The sequence below is a fragment of the Gobius niger genome, assembly GCF_951799975.1.
Source record: "Gobius niger genome assembly, chromosome: 3".
Lineage (NCBI taxonomy): Eukaryota > Metazoa > Chordata > Actinopteri > Gobiiformes > Gobiidae > Gobius > Gobius niger.
This window is the reverse complement of record NC_136854.1, coordinates 11,453,307-11,472,165: the sequence shown is the minus strand read 5'-3', so window position 1 is coordinate 11,472,165 and position 18,859 is coordinate 11,453,307. Positions and strand designations below refer to the sequence as shown.

Below are 18,859 nucleotides of genomic sequence, written 5' to 3'. Positions count from 1 at the left end.
CTAATACCCCCACTATAAAACAGCAGTCTTCACTTATCAAATGTCCTTTCCATACGTACACATTTTTAAATATCAATGCTGAGGTGCCCTGAAGCAGATTTGAAATGTCCCCTTTAACTGTAATCAAAAGCTCGGCGATGAAGTAAAATCGTACATAAAGTTTTTAGCACCCTTTTCCCCATAAGAATAAAACCCATCGCAGGTAACCTCGAACCAGCCTGACGCCTTTGTGCCTATTCTAGTTGCAGTGTTGACCTCAAATCCATAGATGTCCAGGATGGAGATGGACAGGGCTTCGTGGCGTGGGTAGACCCGTCCGTTGATGCGCTCCGTCAGCCAACCAAACAGCAGCGAGTACAGGATCTTGGCAACCGCATCTCTGCGAGGACAACAACACACACACACACACACACGCACAATGCGGTTACCGTGGCAACAGAGACAGCGGTTCCCATGGCAACAGAGGACATGTGAAAGATGTCTGGCCTCAGCTCTGACATGGTTTGTCCTTATGCGCCTCTGCCGAAAAAGAAGGGGAAAAAAACTCGGGAGGAGCAAAGAGGCCGGCTCACTCTTTGCTTCAAACTTAAATTCTCAAGGCAGTTTGGCCTGTCGCAACAATCAGGTCATCCGCTGATCACTCCATTACGAAACAACAAAGATCACACTTGTCTGCACTCAACAAATGCTTATAGGGCAGAGTCCACAAACTTTGGAAAGCCGAGATCACAACCCCTAAAGAAACATCCTGGGCCCTCCGAAGTAAAATTTTAAAATTTAAAATAAGGACTTCAATACTCCTACACAGGGCAGTTGACAGACTGTGGGGCCCGGGACAAGAACGTTTCCCATGGGCCCCCCAAACCCTGGCCGTACCCATGGCAACTGTTTGCCACAACATAATCATTATTTTATAGACTTTATTTTTGGGCCCTATCTCACAATTTGACACTGGTCTCTCATCACTCTCTTCATTTGGGGCGGCACGGTAGTGCAGCGGTTAGCACCTCCGCTTCACAACTAGAAGGTCCCGAGTTCGATGGGTTGAATGCAGAGGACAAATTTCCCTATGGACAATAAAGTATACAAATAAACAAAAAACAAACATTTGGTCCTGGCCTCAAGGACACTTCATTCACTCATCATTTCAAAAACTGTATAAAAAAACGGTTATTTAGCCCCAGGCCTAAACGCTATGTCTTACATCTGGTCCCTGACCCACAGTTTGAGAACAGATTCAAAATAAGCTGAAACTGCACCTAACTGGTATTTATTATCAAAGCTTCTTCTATTTAATCTGAATAAGATCTTCAAACCTTGCACATTCATAGAACTGGGGTTATGAAAAACGTAGGTTACCAAGTGGCACTCCTTTCAGTCAGACCTTCTGTGATGAACTCCCTTCGAGACAAACAGCCGACAAACTACTGTCCAGATCTGACTGTCCTCTGTTAGAGAGTGACTCTGCGGTCTGTGAAGAGTGAGTTTAACTTTTTGGACAATGTGAGCCGTTCGGTCCACGTTTTACTGCAGAGAATGTTGACGACGGGCCTGCTCCTACAAAGGCTGGGGCCAGTCGTTGACAAAAGTGCACTCATGTAATATGCGCCCTCCGGCCCCCCGGTTGTCGAATGCTGGGGACGCAATCTTTCAGTCAATTTTGTAAAGACTGGCATCACACATTGTAGGAGGAAAAACGCACGATTACAGAAGATGCGAGCCTCCCTACTCGGCCGACGCTGTTTCGAAGGTCTGTCCTTAGGTTCATTCTACAAAATGGAGATTACAAGGAGGCGATGAAGTTGGACGTATTTCCAGTGGGTTTAACCCCGTAACTCCCACCTGAACCGAGCACATTTTCTCCAGTTTGGCTTTACCCCAAGCGAAAATAGCAACAGAACTGAGACGAAAACAATGAAGATGTGACAAAAAAGTGATAAAACTTTGACAAAAAAGTGGTGAAAAAATGACAAAAATGTGACAAAAAAGCCCCCCAAAAGCCACAAAAAAAGACTAAAAATGGACAAAAAAATGACAAAAAATGTGACAAAAATGTGACAAAAATGTGACAAAAAAATGACAAAAAATGACCAAAAAAGTTACAAAAATGAGTTGAATACCTCCGCAAAAAAAAAGATGGAAAAAAATCTGATGATGTGAGGAAAAAGACCCATTTAGATGAGTTTTGTAGGCGGGAGTTAAGAGGTTAATAAGAAGAAAAGACAGACCATTGGAGCGGAGAGAACATGAGGCGTGAGGGGTCTATCTTGATGAAAGTGAGTGAAAAAGCTGAAAAAGTCCTTCTTGTGCCATTTTGGTGATATCATTTTGTGCTTTCTTGACGTGGTCTGCATTAAGGGGTGCCTTATATACCGATATTGGGTCAAATATTGTTAATGTGTTAATATGGTTGGGATAGTACATGCTAATGATCACGTTTCCATCAGTGTCTCTCGCACTTGCACCCACAAACGCACTTTCACTCATCCTGGCTATTGTTTGTGTCTATTTTGTTTTGTGGTGGGGAAACAAGTGTGATGAAATGATATCTTTGGAACATCAGCAGAAACCTGTCGTTTGAAATGCCGTCGTGCTCGCTCACCTGGCATCCACAGCACTCTCCACGGTCAGAGGCGTGTAGATCTTCTCCCGCACCGCGTCCTGGAAGGTCAGCACAAAACTCATTTTAGCCATTTCCCAAAACCTTCATATTCTATTGATCAACCGCTGCCTTCATGTGCTCTGGTAAAGATGATCCTTTCCAGCGGTGATCTACGAGTGCATTGTGCATTTCGTAGGTGCTTTTGTGTCGTAGTAAAGAGAAATAAAAAAAAAAACAAAGAGACAATCCCCTATAAACAAATAAATTCCCGGGAGAAAATCGTCTACAAACTGCAGACCTACTCCTACTTTGTATCTGCATCTCAGTAAAAGAAACAAAGTATGGCTTTGTTTTACGTGACAATAAGTAGAAAAGGATTTCACATCCAAATTGAGTTGTGAAATAGCAACATGCATAGTGGAGCTTTCATAAAATCGTCTAAAAGAATTATCACTGCTCTCTTTTGTGTTGAATGGTCAAAGGTTGTCTCATCTCGGGCACTCTGGCATCAAAGGAAAGTACGAGATGAGAATTTTCAACTCTGCAAGTGGTGTTTTACATAATTACGAAACCACATGAAGGCAGCATTAAGCGGCCTTTGTGATTTGTTTTCACTCTTCCTTCAAATGTAGCTCTAAGTAACACAAGATCGAACCACAGAGAATCAATCAAACATCTAGATCTAGTAAACCGACCAATTGGACCACAGTTAGAGAAACACTGCTGTGGTCCTTGTAGAAACTTACTGTCATTTTGAAGGTGACGGACTTCTGCAGAGCCTCCGGAGACACCTGCAGCAGCTCGGCGATGACTCGGATCTCCTGTGCACTCACCACCGAGGCCACCTCCTGCCCCTCCACCTGCACAAGCACACACACAGGTACAGTTTATCACTCAATACAGCGAGACACCGCAGGTGAAAAGGGAAAGAAAATATTTAACGATTTCAATTTGACACTTTTGCGGTGATTCAGTGACATAAAGGAGGAAAAAATGGATGGCCAGTTTACATTGATTTACCGTAAATTCTCTAATACTGGCCTGTGTTCCATTAGCGGCCCGGTCTCTAACAGAGGCCGGGTTTGCGGCTGGCGGAGGAAAATTAAAGCCGGTCTCTAAAACAGGCCGGGTCTATTATTAGAAACTATAGCAGTAGAAATATTCCCCATGTTAGGAATTTGTGTCATGCTCGTGTAAATGAAAACTCACGTGCAGGAAGTAAACAAACGGAAACCCGAGCTGATGGGGACGCTGCAGAGTGGAGCTGATCCGAGCGTAAGTTTGACACAGATTTAGCCACTTTTCAAACCTCCTGTGACTGTTTGTGGAAACAGGGCAAGCAACAAATGTTGTGTGACCCTCCAGGGTTTTAATAAAGTCACCATCGCGTCTTCACAGCACGTCCAGCTGCTCCGTGTGCAGGTCAGTCCCACGCCTCAAAATAACTCCTCCGATCAGCGCGAGCGTCTCGTCTTCTCTCGGGTCTTTTATGATCGATCACAAACACAAACGCTCCGTCTAAACTCGTCTTTACACGAGATAACAACAAATAATCCGGTCCGCCGTAAAAACGAAACAGAAACCTGCAGTGACATTGATGTCAATGCTCTGCTAATAGCATCGAAACACTTCCTGTTGTCCCGACAAAATAAAAGGCGTCAATGTTCCAGCCGCTGGGAGAGTGTTTGCAAAGTTAATTAATAAATGAACCTAATATTTTAGATGCTAGTGGACACAAATCTTGTTTTTCTTCATCTTCCTGGTCGTCCATTTTGCTCAAATAGAAATAAAGGCCTGTCTCTAATTGTGGCCTGGTTCCAATAAAGGCCTGGTCCTAGATGTCCTTTGATGTCCTTAATTCTATGCATGAAAATTGCCATAATATTCATATTGAACTACATCAATATGAATATCAGGAAAGAGGCTGACCTGGTGAGGCTGGAAGAACACATTGCCGAGGTGGAGCACTGAGGACAGAACGCGGTAGATGGCGCTCTGCTCCTCCGGGGTGAAGCACAGGATGTCCATGGCACCCAACAGTCGCCTGAAGTCCTCCGCGTCGTCCTTACCCGCGATGGAGCAGTCTCCTCCCTGCATGACAGTCAGCTGATGTCAACTTTGTATAAAGCCTCAGACAATTTACAACAGATCTTCTACAAGTGGTCAAGATTTTTAATAGCACTATTAGCTATTAAAGGGCCATAATAGGATCACCTAATCGGCTGATATTGATAACAAAAATGAAACAACTAGGCTGATTCTTTTTTAAAGAGGGGGTATTATGCTTTTTTCAATCACATAGCACCAGTCTATAGCACACTACAATGATGACGAAACCTTCTGTTGGTCTGTAAATGCAGTAAATTACAATAACTGCCTTGTATAAAATTGCTCTTTCAAAATGGCTGTAGCGAATGTCTTGAAATAGGCCTCTGTCTCTTTAAGAACCTCTGACCCTTTTCGACACGCCCCCTCCACACGCTGTCTGTGGCATCAGTGGGGAGGGGGTTCTGCTGAGGAGCAGTGGTTGGTTACTCGGCTGGTGACGAAAGCTCGGAGGCGTCTCCAGGAGGTGGGGGCGTTCCTAGGAGGACTCAGGCAAACCTATCCCTAAAATGGCTGCCATCAGAGTTTTTACAGATTACTCAAAAATATGTGAATGTGCCAAGGCAACACTTCAGGCATGTTTTTAATGAGGGAATGACATAATAACATGATGTAAAGCTTGAAAAAGTCGATTTTGCATATACCCCCCTTTAAGAAAAGGCTTGGTGCTATTGTTATTTATTTGTTTGATCATGTCATGTTAGCTATTAGCTGTCTGCCATGTTATTTTGAGGTATTTACTATACAACTAATAGACTAAGCAACATCTCATCGGTTACTGTCGCTGTCTGGTTTACACAGACTCAAAAAGAGCAAAACGTACATGAAAATGTAGTGTTTTTGATGAAAACAAAGTTCTTTAAGTCAGGGGAGGAAGAGTGTTTTGTACATTATACATTTCATGAATATGATCTGTCTGTATCTCAATTATCAACAACAGGAAACCGAATGAGCTCCACTCTTGTTGTTGCCAGATCCTGTAGTTTAAACCAGTCTGGAAATAAACTTACACAATCCCAGCTCCTCTCCCCAATAAAGTCAGTGCCAGTGCAGCCTCCAGTCGATAAAGCTCAGTGGCTAAATTCTGGAGGTTCTCAGCTTTCAAATGAGGAATGGCCTGTTCACAAAAACGTGTGCTTGTGTTCATGTGCAGCTTTGAGCAAACCAAGTTCAGCTTTAGTGACTTCTTTAAAGCACTAAGAGCCTCCTACAAACATTCACTTTAAGTTTACTCCGTAAACACGTCCTCAAGGAATGCCACTTTAGCTTAAAGAGGGCTAGATACTCACTACTGCCACCTCAGGTCATATGTGTAACTGCACCTTCTATATTAAGCACGTGCATGACGGCAATTCGGACCCGAAGCAACAATTTCTTGAGTGACAGTGCAGGACTTTAGAGGCAGTTGTGGTGAACAGGTCTGGGCTCATTCTACACATTAGGACATGGCTGGAACATGTAGGGGGAGGAAAATACTTAATTTTAGCATTTTCAAACTCTGTATAGTCCCTTTAATGTAGGAAAAAGTGGAACAATTGTTGTTTTTTAAATCTCTCTCTTCATTTTGTAATCTCACAGACTATCACTTTAAATACATAAACTAGATTTTATGAATAATTTTCTTTGGGAATAATATTGATGGAAACATTTCACAGTTATCGTTAATTCTTACTATAACTTCTAAGTAATCAGTGTTGCCATATAGAATTCACTATTTCCAGCCCAACGCTTACCTAAGATCTGCCTGAAAGCTGCCCAATTCAAATTACTTGAGGAAAACGCAATCAATTGACCTTTATTTGTAGCCCAATAAACAAACATTTCAACTATAAAACAATAAAGAAGTAAAGGCTGTTACAAGAAATGCAGGCAGCATAAATAACCGAGCAGTGTGCTGACATTGACAGTGCTCAATTTATGACTTCAGGCGGAGATCTACTGGGGCCGTGCCAAAGATCTACCTGTAAATCACCATCAGCTGTTGGGGACTGCTCATCTCAAACAAGCCCGGAGCTTTGTGTCCACCGCGCTGCGCATGTTTGAGTGATCCCGAACTTTAGAACCATCTGTCAAACACTACTCACAAAACAAGTATGTCTGTGCACTGTTGTCCCTAAAGCCTCTGCCGCTTTTAAAAGACTTTCACCCGACTACACAACTTTTGGACATGTCAAACCAGCCAGAATATGTTTGACCAAAAATATGAATTTCAATTGCCAACTTAGAATATAATCCCAATATCATATTATATTTGGAAAGAAAAAAAGGTGGAGATAAGATAAGGTGAGTTTCCGCACGGTCTCCGAGAGGTCTCTGAAAGGTCTCCAAGTAGTCTCTGCGGTCTCATGCAGTTGTGGAAACATCACAAACACCATTTGTTGTCCTCAACCTGTGAGATGTTGCTGTGATGTCATGTCTCTGCAATGTCTCCCAGGCCTGTCGGAGACTTGAAAAAGACTCCGTGCAGTCTTTGCCGAAATTGAACCTGCTAGTTTTCACATTGACTAACTGGAGACTCGCCTTATCTCAGGAGACATTTCGGAGACATCTCCATGACCAGTGGCAACGTGAGTCTCCAACTAGTCTCCAGGCCAGTGAGATAGGCCTTAGAGACCACACGGAGACTGCATGGGCACTTGAAAAAAGTCTCTATGCAGTCTCCGCTGAAATCAAACCTGCTCGTTTTTACCGAGACTACCTAGACTCGCCTTATCTCAGGAGACGTTTCGGAGACATCTCAGTGACCGGCGGCAACTCGAGTCTCCAACTAGTCTCCAGGCCAGTGAGATAGGCCTTAGACTGCATGGGCACTTGAAAAAGTCTCCATGTAGTCTCCGCTAAAATTGAACCTGCTCATTTTTACCAACCTGTGAGATGTTACTGTGATGTCATGTCTCTGCAATGTCTCCCAGGCCTGTCGGAGACTTGAAAAAGACTCCGTGCAGTCTTTGCCGAAATTGAACCTGCTAGTTTTCACATTGACTAACTGGAGACTCGCCTTATCTCAGGAGACATTTCGGAGACATCTCCATGACCAGTGGCAACGTGAGTCTCCAACTAGTCTCCAGGCCAGTGAGATAGGCCTTAGAGACCACACGGAGACTGCATGGGCACTTGAAAAAGTCTCCATGCAGTCTCCGCTGAAATCGAACCTGCTCGTTTTTACCGAGACTACCTAGACTCGCCTTATCTCAGGAGACGTTTCGGAGACATCTCAGTGACCGGCGGCAACTCCAGTCTCCAACTAGTCTCCAGGCCAGTGAGATAGGCCATAGACTGCATGGGCACTTGAAAAAGCCTCCATGCAGTCTCCGCTAAAATCGAACCTGCTCGTTTTTACCGACACTACCTGGAGACTAGCCTTATCTCAGGAGACGTTTCGGAGACATCTCAGTGACCGGCGGCAACTTAAGCCTCCAACTCGTCTCCAGGTCCTTAAGTCTGTTGCCTATCTAGCTGAGCTTAAGAGGCAGTACATGGAAAACGCCAACACACTCGTACTAATGTGGCCAATAGAACTACTGTTTATACAGTAGTATTTGTATATGTACTGTAATAACTCTCCTACTTCAGTATCCACGGCACAGTCACTCGCTGCCCTGTCACATTAGTAAACACAGACTGTGTAGTTTCATTGCACTTGGTTTCATCAGCTTCTTAGAATGGAACAATCGGGGTTGGCAAGATGGCGTCGTAGCGTAAACACCTTGTTCTGTCCGGCTCCGGTGGTATTCGCTAAAATATCCGATCAAATAACGTGTTCACCTGGTGAAACGTCACGTGCGTGTGTGTGAATAGCTCTATAATGAGCTTGACCGACTATTTTTCAAAAATGCCCGACCCAAAGCCCAAATCCAAGAAAAGAAACGCTGGGGGGAAAAATGCTAACAGCGTGGCGGAGCCTGACGAAGCTAGCGACGTGGAAGCTACTATCACCGATGCTGAGCCCAGGAGCGAAGTGGATCAAAGTATTCTACTAGCTCTGAGCAAGATAACGGATAACATCACCAAGTCGTTTGACGCCAGGATTGACACTGTACTTGCTGCTATCCATGATCAGACATCGCAAGTACAACAGCTGGGAGCCCGTGTCGATGATGCCGAAGCTCGGATCTCAAGCGTCGAGGATACGACAGATACTCTGCAGGCCACCGTGCGAAAGCTTGAGAAACAAGTCAGCGACATGGCGGATCATATGGACGACTTGGAGAACAGGAACCGGAGATGTAACGTCCGCTTGCTCGGTGTACCAGAGGGCACCGAGACCAAAGACCCAGTTACTTTCTTTGAGTCGTGGCTCCCGTCCTATCTGAAGCTCACAACCAAGACTGGGAAGATCAAGTTGGATCGCGCTCACCGCTCCCTCGCTCCCTCGCTCCCAGAAACCCAGGCTTTGATCGGCGCCCCAGACCCATCATCATTAGGTTTCACAACTTTACCGACAAACAACGAGTGATGGCCGCGGCCCGACGCCTTGCAACAGAACCGGACCAACCCGCTGACCGGACCCGCGTCTCCATCTTCAACGACTACTCAGCGGCACTGGTCAAGAAGCGCAAGGCATTTGACGCTGTGAAGAAAATCCTGAGGAGCAAGCATGTGGAGTACGCGCTCATGTATCCCGCTACCCTGAAGTTGACCATCAACGACATTGAGAAGAAGTTTGATTGTCCAGAGGCGGCCGCTGCATACGCGGATTCGCTGGAGGACTAGTCATTTTCCCAAAGATTTTCCAGCATGTGCCTTTTAAAGCGTGTGAGTATCAAGTACAAACATTATTGACAGTCTTAAAGTATTCCTCCCTTTTTATTTTATTTTCGGGTCGTGCGTTGCAAACCAGGTGAAAATGTTCCACACCGGGTGCTTGGCAGACTGTGTTTAGGTTTATGAATAGGCGTGAGTTAAGCGCTGGTTGCTGTGTTACGCACAGGAGGACGGTTTTTCCCTACATGTTCAGTAGGGTTGTTGCCAAGTTTTTGTTTTGTTTATTTTTTTTGGTGTTTTGTCTGTATGTGTGTTTAGCTCTGAATGTTCTTTATTCTATGTTATTATTGCACAGCTCCTTTTATTTGTTTTATTTTCACATGGCTTTTTCATTTGGAGTGTGGTGGATCTTTTACCTATACTCTGTGTGAATACCAACAATGAGTAAGTTGCGATTATGTACTTGGAATGTGAGGGGCGTCCACAATCCCATTAAACGGAGAAAAATATTTACGTGTCTTAAGAAAGATGCCATAGATATAGCTTTGTTACAGGAGACACATCTTGATGACAAGGAGCATTTAAAGCTACAGCAAGGGTTATTCAGCCAAGTGTTTTTCTCATCTTTCACAACAAGAAGCAGGGGAGTAGCAGTGTTGGTCAAGAAAAACTTGCCATTTAAAGTATCTGACTGTGTTAAGGATCAACGGGGCCGTTATGTTATAATTAAAGGAATTTTCCAGGGTCAAAATATAGTGATAATGAATGTATACTTTCCACCTGCTCACCCAGTCAATTTTCTTACAAAATTATTTATGGACCTAGCTCCACTCATTATCAATTCTACCATTATCATTGGTGGGGATTTTAACATGATATTAAACCCACTCATTGATAGATTTCCCTCCAGTGCCACAGCTCCCTCAACTAGTGCCAATGCGCTTCATGCTATATGTGATGAGTTTGGGTTGATTGACGTTTGGAGAAGCATTCACCCGTCAGATAAACAATATACATTCTACTCTGCTCCTCACAAGTGTCAAACTAGAATTGATTACTTTTTTCTTCCGCGAACTGATTTTTATTCAGTTTCATCATGTGAAATTTCCAGCATAATCATTTCTGACCACGCTAGAGTAATTATGGATATCAACCCTAGATCACCACTGCAGCAGTCCCGCCATTGGAGACTTAATACTATTATTCTTAGAGATGAGAATTTTATTACACATTTTTGTACTGAATTTAAGGCATTTCTGTCAGTCAATACTCCATCGGCCAAAAATGCTTCCATTTTATGGGAAACCTGCAAGGCCTATGCCAGAGGGCTAATCATCTCATACTCTGCAACAAAGAAGCGCCAGAGACAGGAGAAACAAAAATCCTTGGAAAGTGAACTGATGGACAAAGAAAGGGCCTACGTGGTTTCTCCTTCGCCACCATTGTGGGATGAAATCACCACACTTCGATCAGCTCTCAATTGCCTACTCACTAGGGACGCAGAGCAAAAAATTAAATATACTAAACAGAGATTTTACGAACACGGGGACAAACCCGGAAAGTGTCTGGCGTACCATGTTAAAAAGCGGGCAGAATCTTTAACAATTGCAGCCGTGTCTGATGGGGAGGGCCATAAGGTATATGAGAATAAATTGATAAATGACTGTTTTAGGAATTTTTACAAACAATTATATTCTTCTGATCAAGCTCCAGAGGCGGAAAAAATAATGGACAATTTCTTTGCACAATTTGAATTACCAAATTTGGTGGAAGAGCAGCGGACCGTCCTTAACAGTCCTATAACTAAAATGGAAGTTATTAAAGCTATTAAATCCTTACAAAATGGAAAGTCGCCAGGACCTGATGGGTTTTGTTGTGAATTTTATAAATTATTTCAAGATATTCTTGCAGAACCTTTACTCAATATGTTTAATCACTCCTTCATAACAGGAGAATTCCCACAAACATTGAAGGAGGCCAATATAACTTTAATTTTAAAGAAGGGGAAGTGTTCCGAATCTTGTGCATCTTACAGGCCTATAGCACTTTTAAATGTGGATAGAAAGTTGCTCTCCAAAATCTTAGCCTCACGTTTAGAAAATCTCTTACCATTATTAATTAAGGAAGATCAGACAGGTTTTATAAAGGGCCGGAATTCATCAGCCAATATTAGACGCCTACTGAATGCAATTCAAGCTTTCAAACAAAATTCTCTTAATGGTCTGGTGCTTTCTCTTGACGCGGAGAAAGCATTTGACCGAATAGAATGGTCCTCTCTATTTTACACATTGGGTAGGTTTGGTCTTGGTGAGAATTTCATAAAGTGGGTCAAAATAATATACAATGGACCACAGGCAGCAGTTTTGACCAATGGATTCCGGTCTGAATACTTCACTACTCAAAGAGGGGTAATGCAGGGCTGCCCTTTGTCACCCCTCCTCTTTGCTCTGGCCATTGAGCCTCTGGCTGAGGCTATCAGGTCAGCACCTAGAATAAGCAGTTTACAAAGTGGACATTTGTGTCACAAAATAACCCTGTACGCAGACGATGTTTTGATTCTCTTGACTGACCCGGAGACGTCAGTACCGGCTCTTATAGATGTAATCAACAGTTTTAGTAGTTTTTCTGGCTATAAGGTAAACTTGACCAAATCAGAGGCTATGCCTCTTGGTACTCTCTCAACAATACCAACTACAGTGCCGGCCTTCCCTTTCACATGGTCTCCCAAGGGGTTTGTGTATTTGGGTATTTTTATCACTCCTTCTTTTGACCAATTATACAAAGCCAATTTTGTGCCAATACTTAGCAAAATTAAGCAGGATTTAGAACGATGGGCCTCTCTCCCTGTTTCTTGGTTAGGTCGTATATCTCTGGTTAAAATGAATGTATTACCTAGGCTTTTATATCCTATTCAAATGATTCCGGTTCTATTCTCTAAAAGGGTATTGAAGGATATAAATGGATGGCTCAGCTCTTTTATTTGGAATAAACGCCGACCTAGGCTTAAGATGGCAGTATTGTATTTACCAAGTTCAATGGGTGGTTTAGACATGCCCAATATTAAAATATACCAACTTTGTGCACACTTAAGATTTGTGAATGATTGGGTCAAAGGTAAAACTTCGATATGGTTGGACGTTGAGACAGCATTGTCACAGTGCAGACTTCGTGATTTGTTATTTTTTAATAACTTAAAAGAAATTGAAGCTTACTGTACAAATCCCATAACCATCAATACCCTAAAAGCATGGTGGCTTGTACGACATCTTGAGGGCAGATCAAAAATAACATCTATGTTCACTCCAATAATTAACAACCCAGCCTTTCCCCCGGGTTCTTCGGATCCTGGGTTTCAACAGTGGTTTAGCAAAAATATTAAATCACTCATTGACCTTTTTTCAAATAATAGACTCATGTCATTTGAACAGCTTACTAACACTTACAACCTGACCAAACAAGATTTTTTTCGCTTTTTGCAAATAAGACACTACATCACCCATAGTACAACTCTTAGTGATCACCTTGAAATATCTGCTATTGAGAGAATGCTGTTTCAACAACGACTGAAAGCATCTCTGAGTTCATTTTACCATGTTCTGAACAGACTGTCTGCTTCTGACACACAGAGGGTCAGGGGTGTGTGGGAGAGGGAATTGTCCGTCAGTATAAATGAAGAAATATGGGATTCGATCTGGTCTAATGCAAAAAAGATTTCAATTTGCACTCGGACAAGAGAAATGCAATTAAAAATTATACATAGAATACATATATCTCCTCACAGACGGCATTTCTTTAACCGCTCTCTCTCCCCTCTGTGTCTTAAGTGTAAAACTGATGTGGGGACATTGACTCATTGTTTCTGGTCTTGTCATAAACTTCAGTTATACTGGACTCAAATTTTGCTTGAAATTCAGAATATTTTTCATATTAATATCGAGATGGACCCTTTGTCCCTGATCCTTGGACTTTCAGCTAAACAAGTGAAAACAGCAGTTGGAAAAAGACTGTTTAATATTTTAACATTTGCTGCCAGGAAAAATATCCTTTTACTCTGGATTACTGACAAAGTCCCATCTGTCGGTGGTTGGCGCAAAATTATTTCGGAACTTATCCCCTTGGAATACCTGACAAGTATCATACACACCAGCATAGACCGGTTCTACAGAGTGTGGCGCCCGTACTTGGACTATATTGGACCTGACCTTTCATCTATCCTTTTAAAAGGATTCTTGTACAATTGAGTTGTATTATATACACTGTAAATTTCATCCACCACCTCCTATAATTTGTATATATATATATATTCAGAGCTGTTGTTTTGTTTTGTTTGGTGCCTGGTATAGGCACTGTCTTGTTTTGTCTTACTAAATCTAAAATGGCAATAAAAAGAATGAAAAAAAAAAAAAAAAGAATGGAACAATCGAATAAAAACGGGAGTATCCAAGACACTGTGCATACTGTATGTAAAATATAGAATACTGGAATACAAATGCACCGCTCAGGGCCATTGTGCTTTTGTTGGTTGGACTCAAATCTTCCTATTCCTGCTGAATTTGTGGATTGTAAAGTGAAATAATGTATTTCAGGATGTGCTGGAGACAGGAGACGGAAATGATTTGTGAAAGTGGAATGAATGAATGAATGAAACAAAATACAGCCCCGTTATGTTTTGTAATGAACAAACAGCCATTGTAAAAGTTACGTGTAGTCACCTGATTCAGATAGTAGTAGGTCTCGGGCTCCTGCAGATACAACGGGCTCTTCTCTTCGGGAGGAAGACCGGCCAGCATTTCATAGAAGATGTGGTAGTTCCTCTCTGATTTGGCCTGTCCAGCACACGGAGAAGTTTGGTTACCACAAAAACCCACTTTTTATTCCTGATTTTGTTTTGTTTTGTTTTATTTAAGTGCTTGCTTTGACATTTTGATTGACAAATGCTTATAGTTTGTTTCGAATGATTTCAATGGAACATGCAGTGTTGAAATCGCTTAAGCTGAGCACATACGACACAATGTTTTCAGTTTTAAAAGTTTTTTTAAAGAAGAACTGAGAATCGTGAGGGCGGCTCACTACACCAGTCTGTTACACCTGAGGCTGCTGTGTTAAAATCTCCAGCTACATTTCTCTCTTTAGAGGAGAAAAACTGACCCCAGATCAGCAAAGACAGGCCTCTGTTTGTGAGCATGGGAAACACATGTGTGTCCCGATTGGTCAACAGTGTCATGTGATCGCTGTGACAACACAGTTCAGTGCTGCAGGCTACGGGTCTTCCACTTGTCTATAGTTCGGTCAAACGGAAATAAAAGTCGGCTACACAAAGAAGTGGGACGTATTTCAGCGGATTTAATAAGAAAAGGGGACGGACCTCAGACATTAAAAGGGAGGACCTACGGACTTCTTCTTTCTGTATTCCACTCTGTCATTGGCCCCTTTATTCGGTGTGTTCACTTTTGGGACGCTAAAATCCCCCACGCTCCTCCTGTGCGTCCAAAATCGGGCTCATAAATTCAGACATGTTTGATTTCCTGCAACCGAAGTCAGTTTGATGGTGTATTTTGTTCAAACTTATTTTTTGGACAAAATATTAATACTGTTATTTAAAATCTTTGTGCGTCTGCTCACTGTGATCATACATATGACCAGGTATTTCAATCTGTTTATTTATGTTTTCACCTACGATGGCGCGGACAGGCATGTTCCAGGATGACAAAACTAGGACTAAATGAGCTCAAACTGTGAAATTGCAGTTTGGGGGACATTTTCTTTAGCATTACCTTTAAGGGATATTTCAGGATTTTTTTTGACATAGGGCCTCATTTCCTAGTTATCCAGAGTGTTGCTGATTTCTGGAGATATTTTTTTTGTTGTAATTCAAGCAGTTCTTATATTTGAAGAGTTTCATGGTGCTAGGCTAGTGCAAGGCTACCACATTTCTATGGTATCAGCAAACCTGCATTAAAAACAGTCTGACAAAATCACAAATCACTTATAACGCCAGATTAACCATATAAATGTCTGTGTCAATCATTTTTGGAATATAACTGACCTTGCATCACATGAATGATCGCATTTTGAGGGACAATTTTCTAGCAGATCACTCCGCCGCTGCGTAGCTTATACAACCACGAAGCTGATGCTGCTCAAATATAAGGTATTTGAAATGCAAAATGGTTCAAATGACTCTCAATCGACACAGACATTTATATGGTTAGTCTGGTGTTATAAGTGATTTGCCTCAGGTGCACTGTGGAGCGGGTCAGACTGTTTTTAATGCAGGCTAGCTGATACCATAGGAATGCGCTAGCCTAGCACCACATAACTCTTCAAACATAAGAACTGCATGAATTACAAAAAAAAAAATATCTCCAGAAATCAGCAACACTCTGGATAACTAGGAAATGAGGCCCTATGTCAAAAATCCTGAAATATCCCTTTAAGAAAAAAACAACGCTGACGGAGTAACCTGGTCATTCAGTGCATTTGTGTTTGACTTCTTGACTTCAGTTGACCCTTTCCTTTGGCCACATAACATTGCAAGGCTATCTGTGCTAACTGACGCCACAATGATGACTCATTGTTGGCTTGTAACCGACGTGCTCGTGTGGGTGAGTCGGGTGTGTAGTTACCTGAAAGACAATGCGTGACTTCTCCAGCAGGTACTGAGACGTTATGGCACCGCTGATCACCCCTCTGTACATACAACGTAGTACACAGAGCAGAGTTAAGTAACAGCTCATGCATCTGTAATGAGCTGACACATCTTCCCGAAGCTCAAATATTCCTCAAGTGTGTTAGTGGGACAGCCCTGTTATGTATGTCATTTGGAGAAGCGGCGCACCAGGAGACTTTGCTGAATATCCAAATGAACGATTGCTTCGCACAGTGGTGATTGATGCAGTAAAGTGGTTCAGCAACAGTGACATAACAGACAGTCCCAGAAGGTTACCATCCAAAAGAGGGTAAAAGGAGTCAAGTGCTCACGTACAAAAGTATTCACAGTATTCAGAGCCTCATTCCAAAATGGATTGAATTTGTTTTTGTTTTCTGTTTTCTAATCAATCTCCACACAATACCCCGTGATGACAAAGTGAAAAAGGTTTTTAAGATTTTTTTGCAAATGTATATTATGCAAATGTGCTGACACTGTTTGCTATGACTCTCAAGACTGCAGCGAATCCTGTTCCCACTGATTGTCCTTGAGATGTTTCTACAAGTTGACTGGAGTCCTTCTGTCCAAGTAGTTTAAAATAATATGTTGTTAATTTAGGGAAAAGGAAAGTAACTCCTCATTGAAAATATCCTGGAGGTATTCACACACGAGCTGTAACCAGTGTATCTCAACTGTTGGATCGGGACTCAACCGTGGGTCTCGACGCCCTATTCAAAACATTTCTTTCAATATTTATATACTGAAAGAGTATAGAAACATGATTTACGTGTGTAAGGTTTATTAAATGTTTATTCAACAATATTTTGTAAGGAAAAGACCGTATTCTACATTACATATCACAAATTCAATTCTGTTTTGGGTCGTAGCTTGTCATCCTATAGGAACCTCAGGATTTACGGCCGTGTATATATATACCCTACTGATGATGTGCTGTTGCGATAGTAATAATAAATAATAATCTAATATAGATAAGGGTCATTTTACGTGACATAAAATTGATTGACCCCTCCTTGAACCGCCACCTTAACGTGGTGGAGGGGTTTGAGCACCCGAATGATCCTGGAGCTCTGTTGTCGGGGGCTTCGTGCCCCTGGTAGGGTCTCCCATGACAAACAGGTCCGAGGTGACGGGTCAGACAAAGAGCGGTTCAGAAGCTCCTTATGAGAGACCAACAGACCCGGTTGGAATCGTGAGGCCGACCTTCTGTGGACCCACCACCTGCAGCAGGAGCCATAGGGGGCTGGTGCAATGTGATTTGGGCAGCTCCAACAGCTGCCGGCAACGGAGAAGTGGAAGAAAATGGATGGATGGATGGATGGATGGATGGAAAATTGATTGACAAGTGCCACATCATGGTGACCGCTAAGAAAAGGAAGGTGGATCTTGAATGCCCCATATTTCAGGAAAAATAGACAAATGATTTCTTCTTTGTCGAAGTGAAAGGAGAGCCAGTGTGCCTAATATGTGCTGAGGGGCCGGCAGTAATGAAGAAGGCAAACCTCCTGCGCTATTACACCTCGAAACAAATGCACTTGGTAGATAAACAATTCCAGCCATCGCATTATGAGAGTCTGACATGCATAGAAATGATGATCCTCCAAACTGTCAGTCCTACCTCAGCGTTGAACTTTCAATGTTTGTCGCTAAATTGCAAGGCCCTTGGAGTGCTTCCTAAAATGTGGCCCTGATGGTGGAGGGTTTATGGCGAGACTTGGAAGGTCAAACATTTGCAAGGCTGTACAGGTTATGGTCCAAATGTGACTGACGCAAAAGTCGGGCAACCACAACGGAGGAACATTACCCATCTGCGCTGTATGTGGTTAGCTGTCACACTTACCCCTCCATGTAGATCTGTGTGTACTTCCCAAAACGCGACGAGTTGTCGTTGCGCACCGTTTTGGCATTCCCAAAAGACTCCAACAGGGGCGTGGCCTCGAGGATCTGGAAAGGCATTTGCTATGAAGATAATCACCAAAGCAAAGAACCCAAACGTTGAACTTGGCTTAGCTTACCTCAATCTGAAAAAGAAGCCACAAAGTGAAAAGACAAGACGAAACGATCAAAATGTAATGACTTGCTCCGTAAATGTAGTAAAAAATGTATGACTGCTACCTGCTGAGTCACATTACGCTTGTGATGAATGGCGGTCAAGTAACGCAGGATCAGTTTGGTCGCTTCTGTCTTTCCTGAGCCACTTTCTCCACTGACAACATCATTCAAAAACATCAATCATATTCTTGCTAGTTTGAATGTTGATAAAAGTTGTAAATACATACCTGATTACAATACACTGGTCCTTTTTGGCATCCATCATGGTGGAATACGATAAGTTAGCAATGGCAAAAATATGGCTGGGGAGACAAAACACCAGTGTGAGGTCAGGGCTTTGAAGCTCAACAATAGGTGTGATACTAGACGATGCTAAAACATTATAAAATGCAGGATAGTGCTAGAATACCAACTTAAAAAAAAAAAATACTGGTGGGTGGTTTAGTGATGATAAGTAATGTAGTACTGAGCCCCCATTTGGCTAAACATGTCCCTTTCCTCTGTTTTTGCTGGTATCATTTCAGGGAAATATTTTGTCCTACTGCAGGATAAAATATTTCCCTTAAACCAAGAGCCCCCCCACATCTGCAGCACAGTGGAGACGTCACAAGAGGCACTACAAGAAACAAAAAAGCGACAAAAGAGGAGGTATCCAGGCAAGACTCGCAGCAAAGACACACAAGCCTTCTGTCCATAGCTACTGTTCTGACTTATGTTCGTTCACTGGA

General features: G+C 42.6%; 1 protein-coding gene across 1 annotated transcript in view; it reads right to left on the bottom strand.

Annotated features, from left to right (window-relative positions):
* myo15ab (myosin XVAb) overlaps positions 1-18,859 on the bottom strand; it is a 125,365-nt gene that overhangs the window by 86,102 nt on the left and 20,404 nt on the right. The window contains exons 12-20 of the mRNA XM_079553628.1: positions 18,359-18,433; positions 18,189-18,285; positions 17,920-18,023; positions 16,039-16,102; positions 14,125-14,238; positions 4,532-4,693; positions 3,349-3,462; positions 2,603-2,661; positions 256-379 (exon numbers count right to left, since the gene is read on the bottom strand). Coding sequence (XP_079409754.1) covers positions 256-379; positions 2,603-2,661; positions 3,349-3,462; positions 4,532-4,693; positions 14,125-14,238; positions 16,039-16,102; positions 17,920-18,023; positions 18,189-18,285; positions 18,359-18,433 — 913 coding nt within the window. The remainder of the gene's footprint in view (positions 1-255; positions 380-2,602; positions 2,662-3,348; positions 3,463-4,531; positions 4,694-14,124; positions 14,239-16,038; positions 16,103-17,919; positions 18,024-18,188; positions 18,286-18,358; positions 18,434-18,859) is intronic.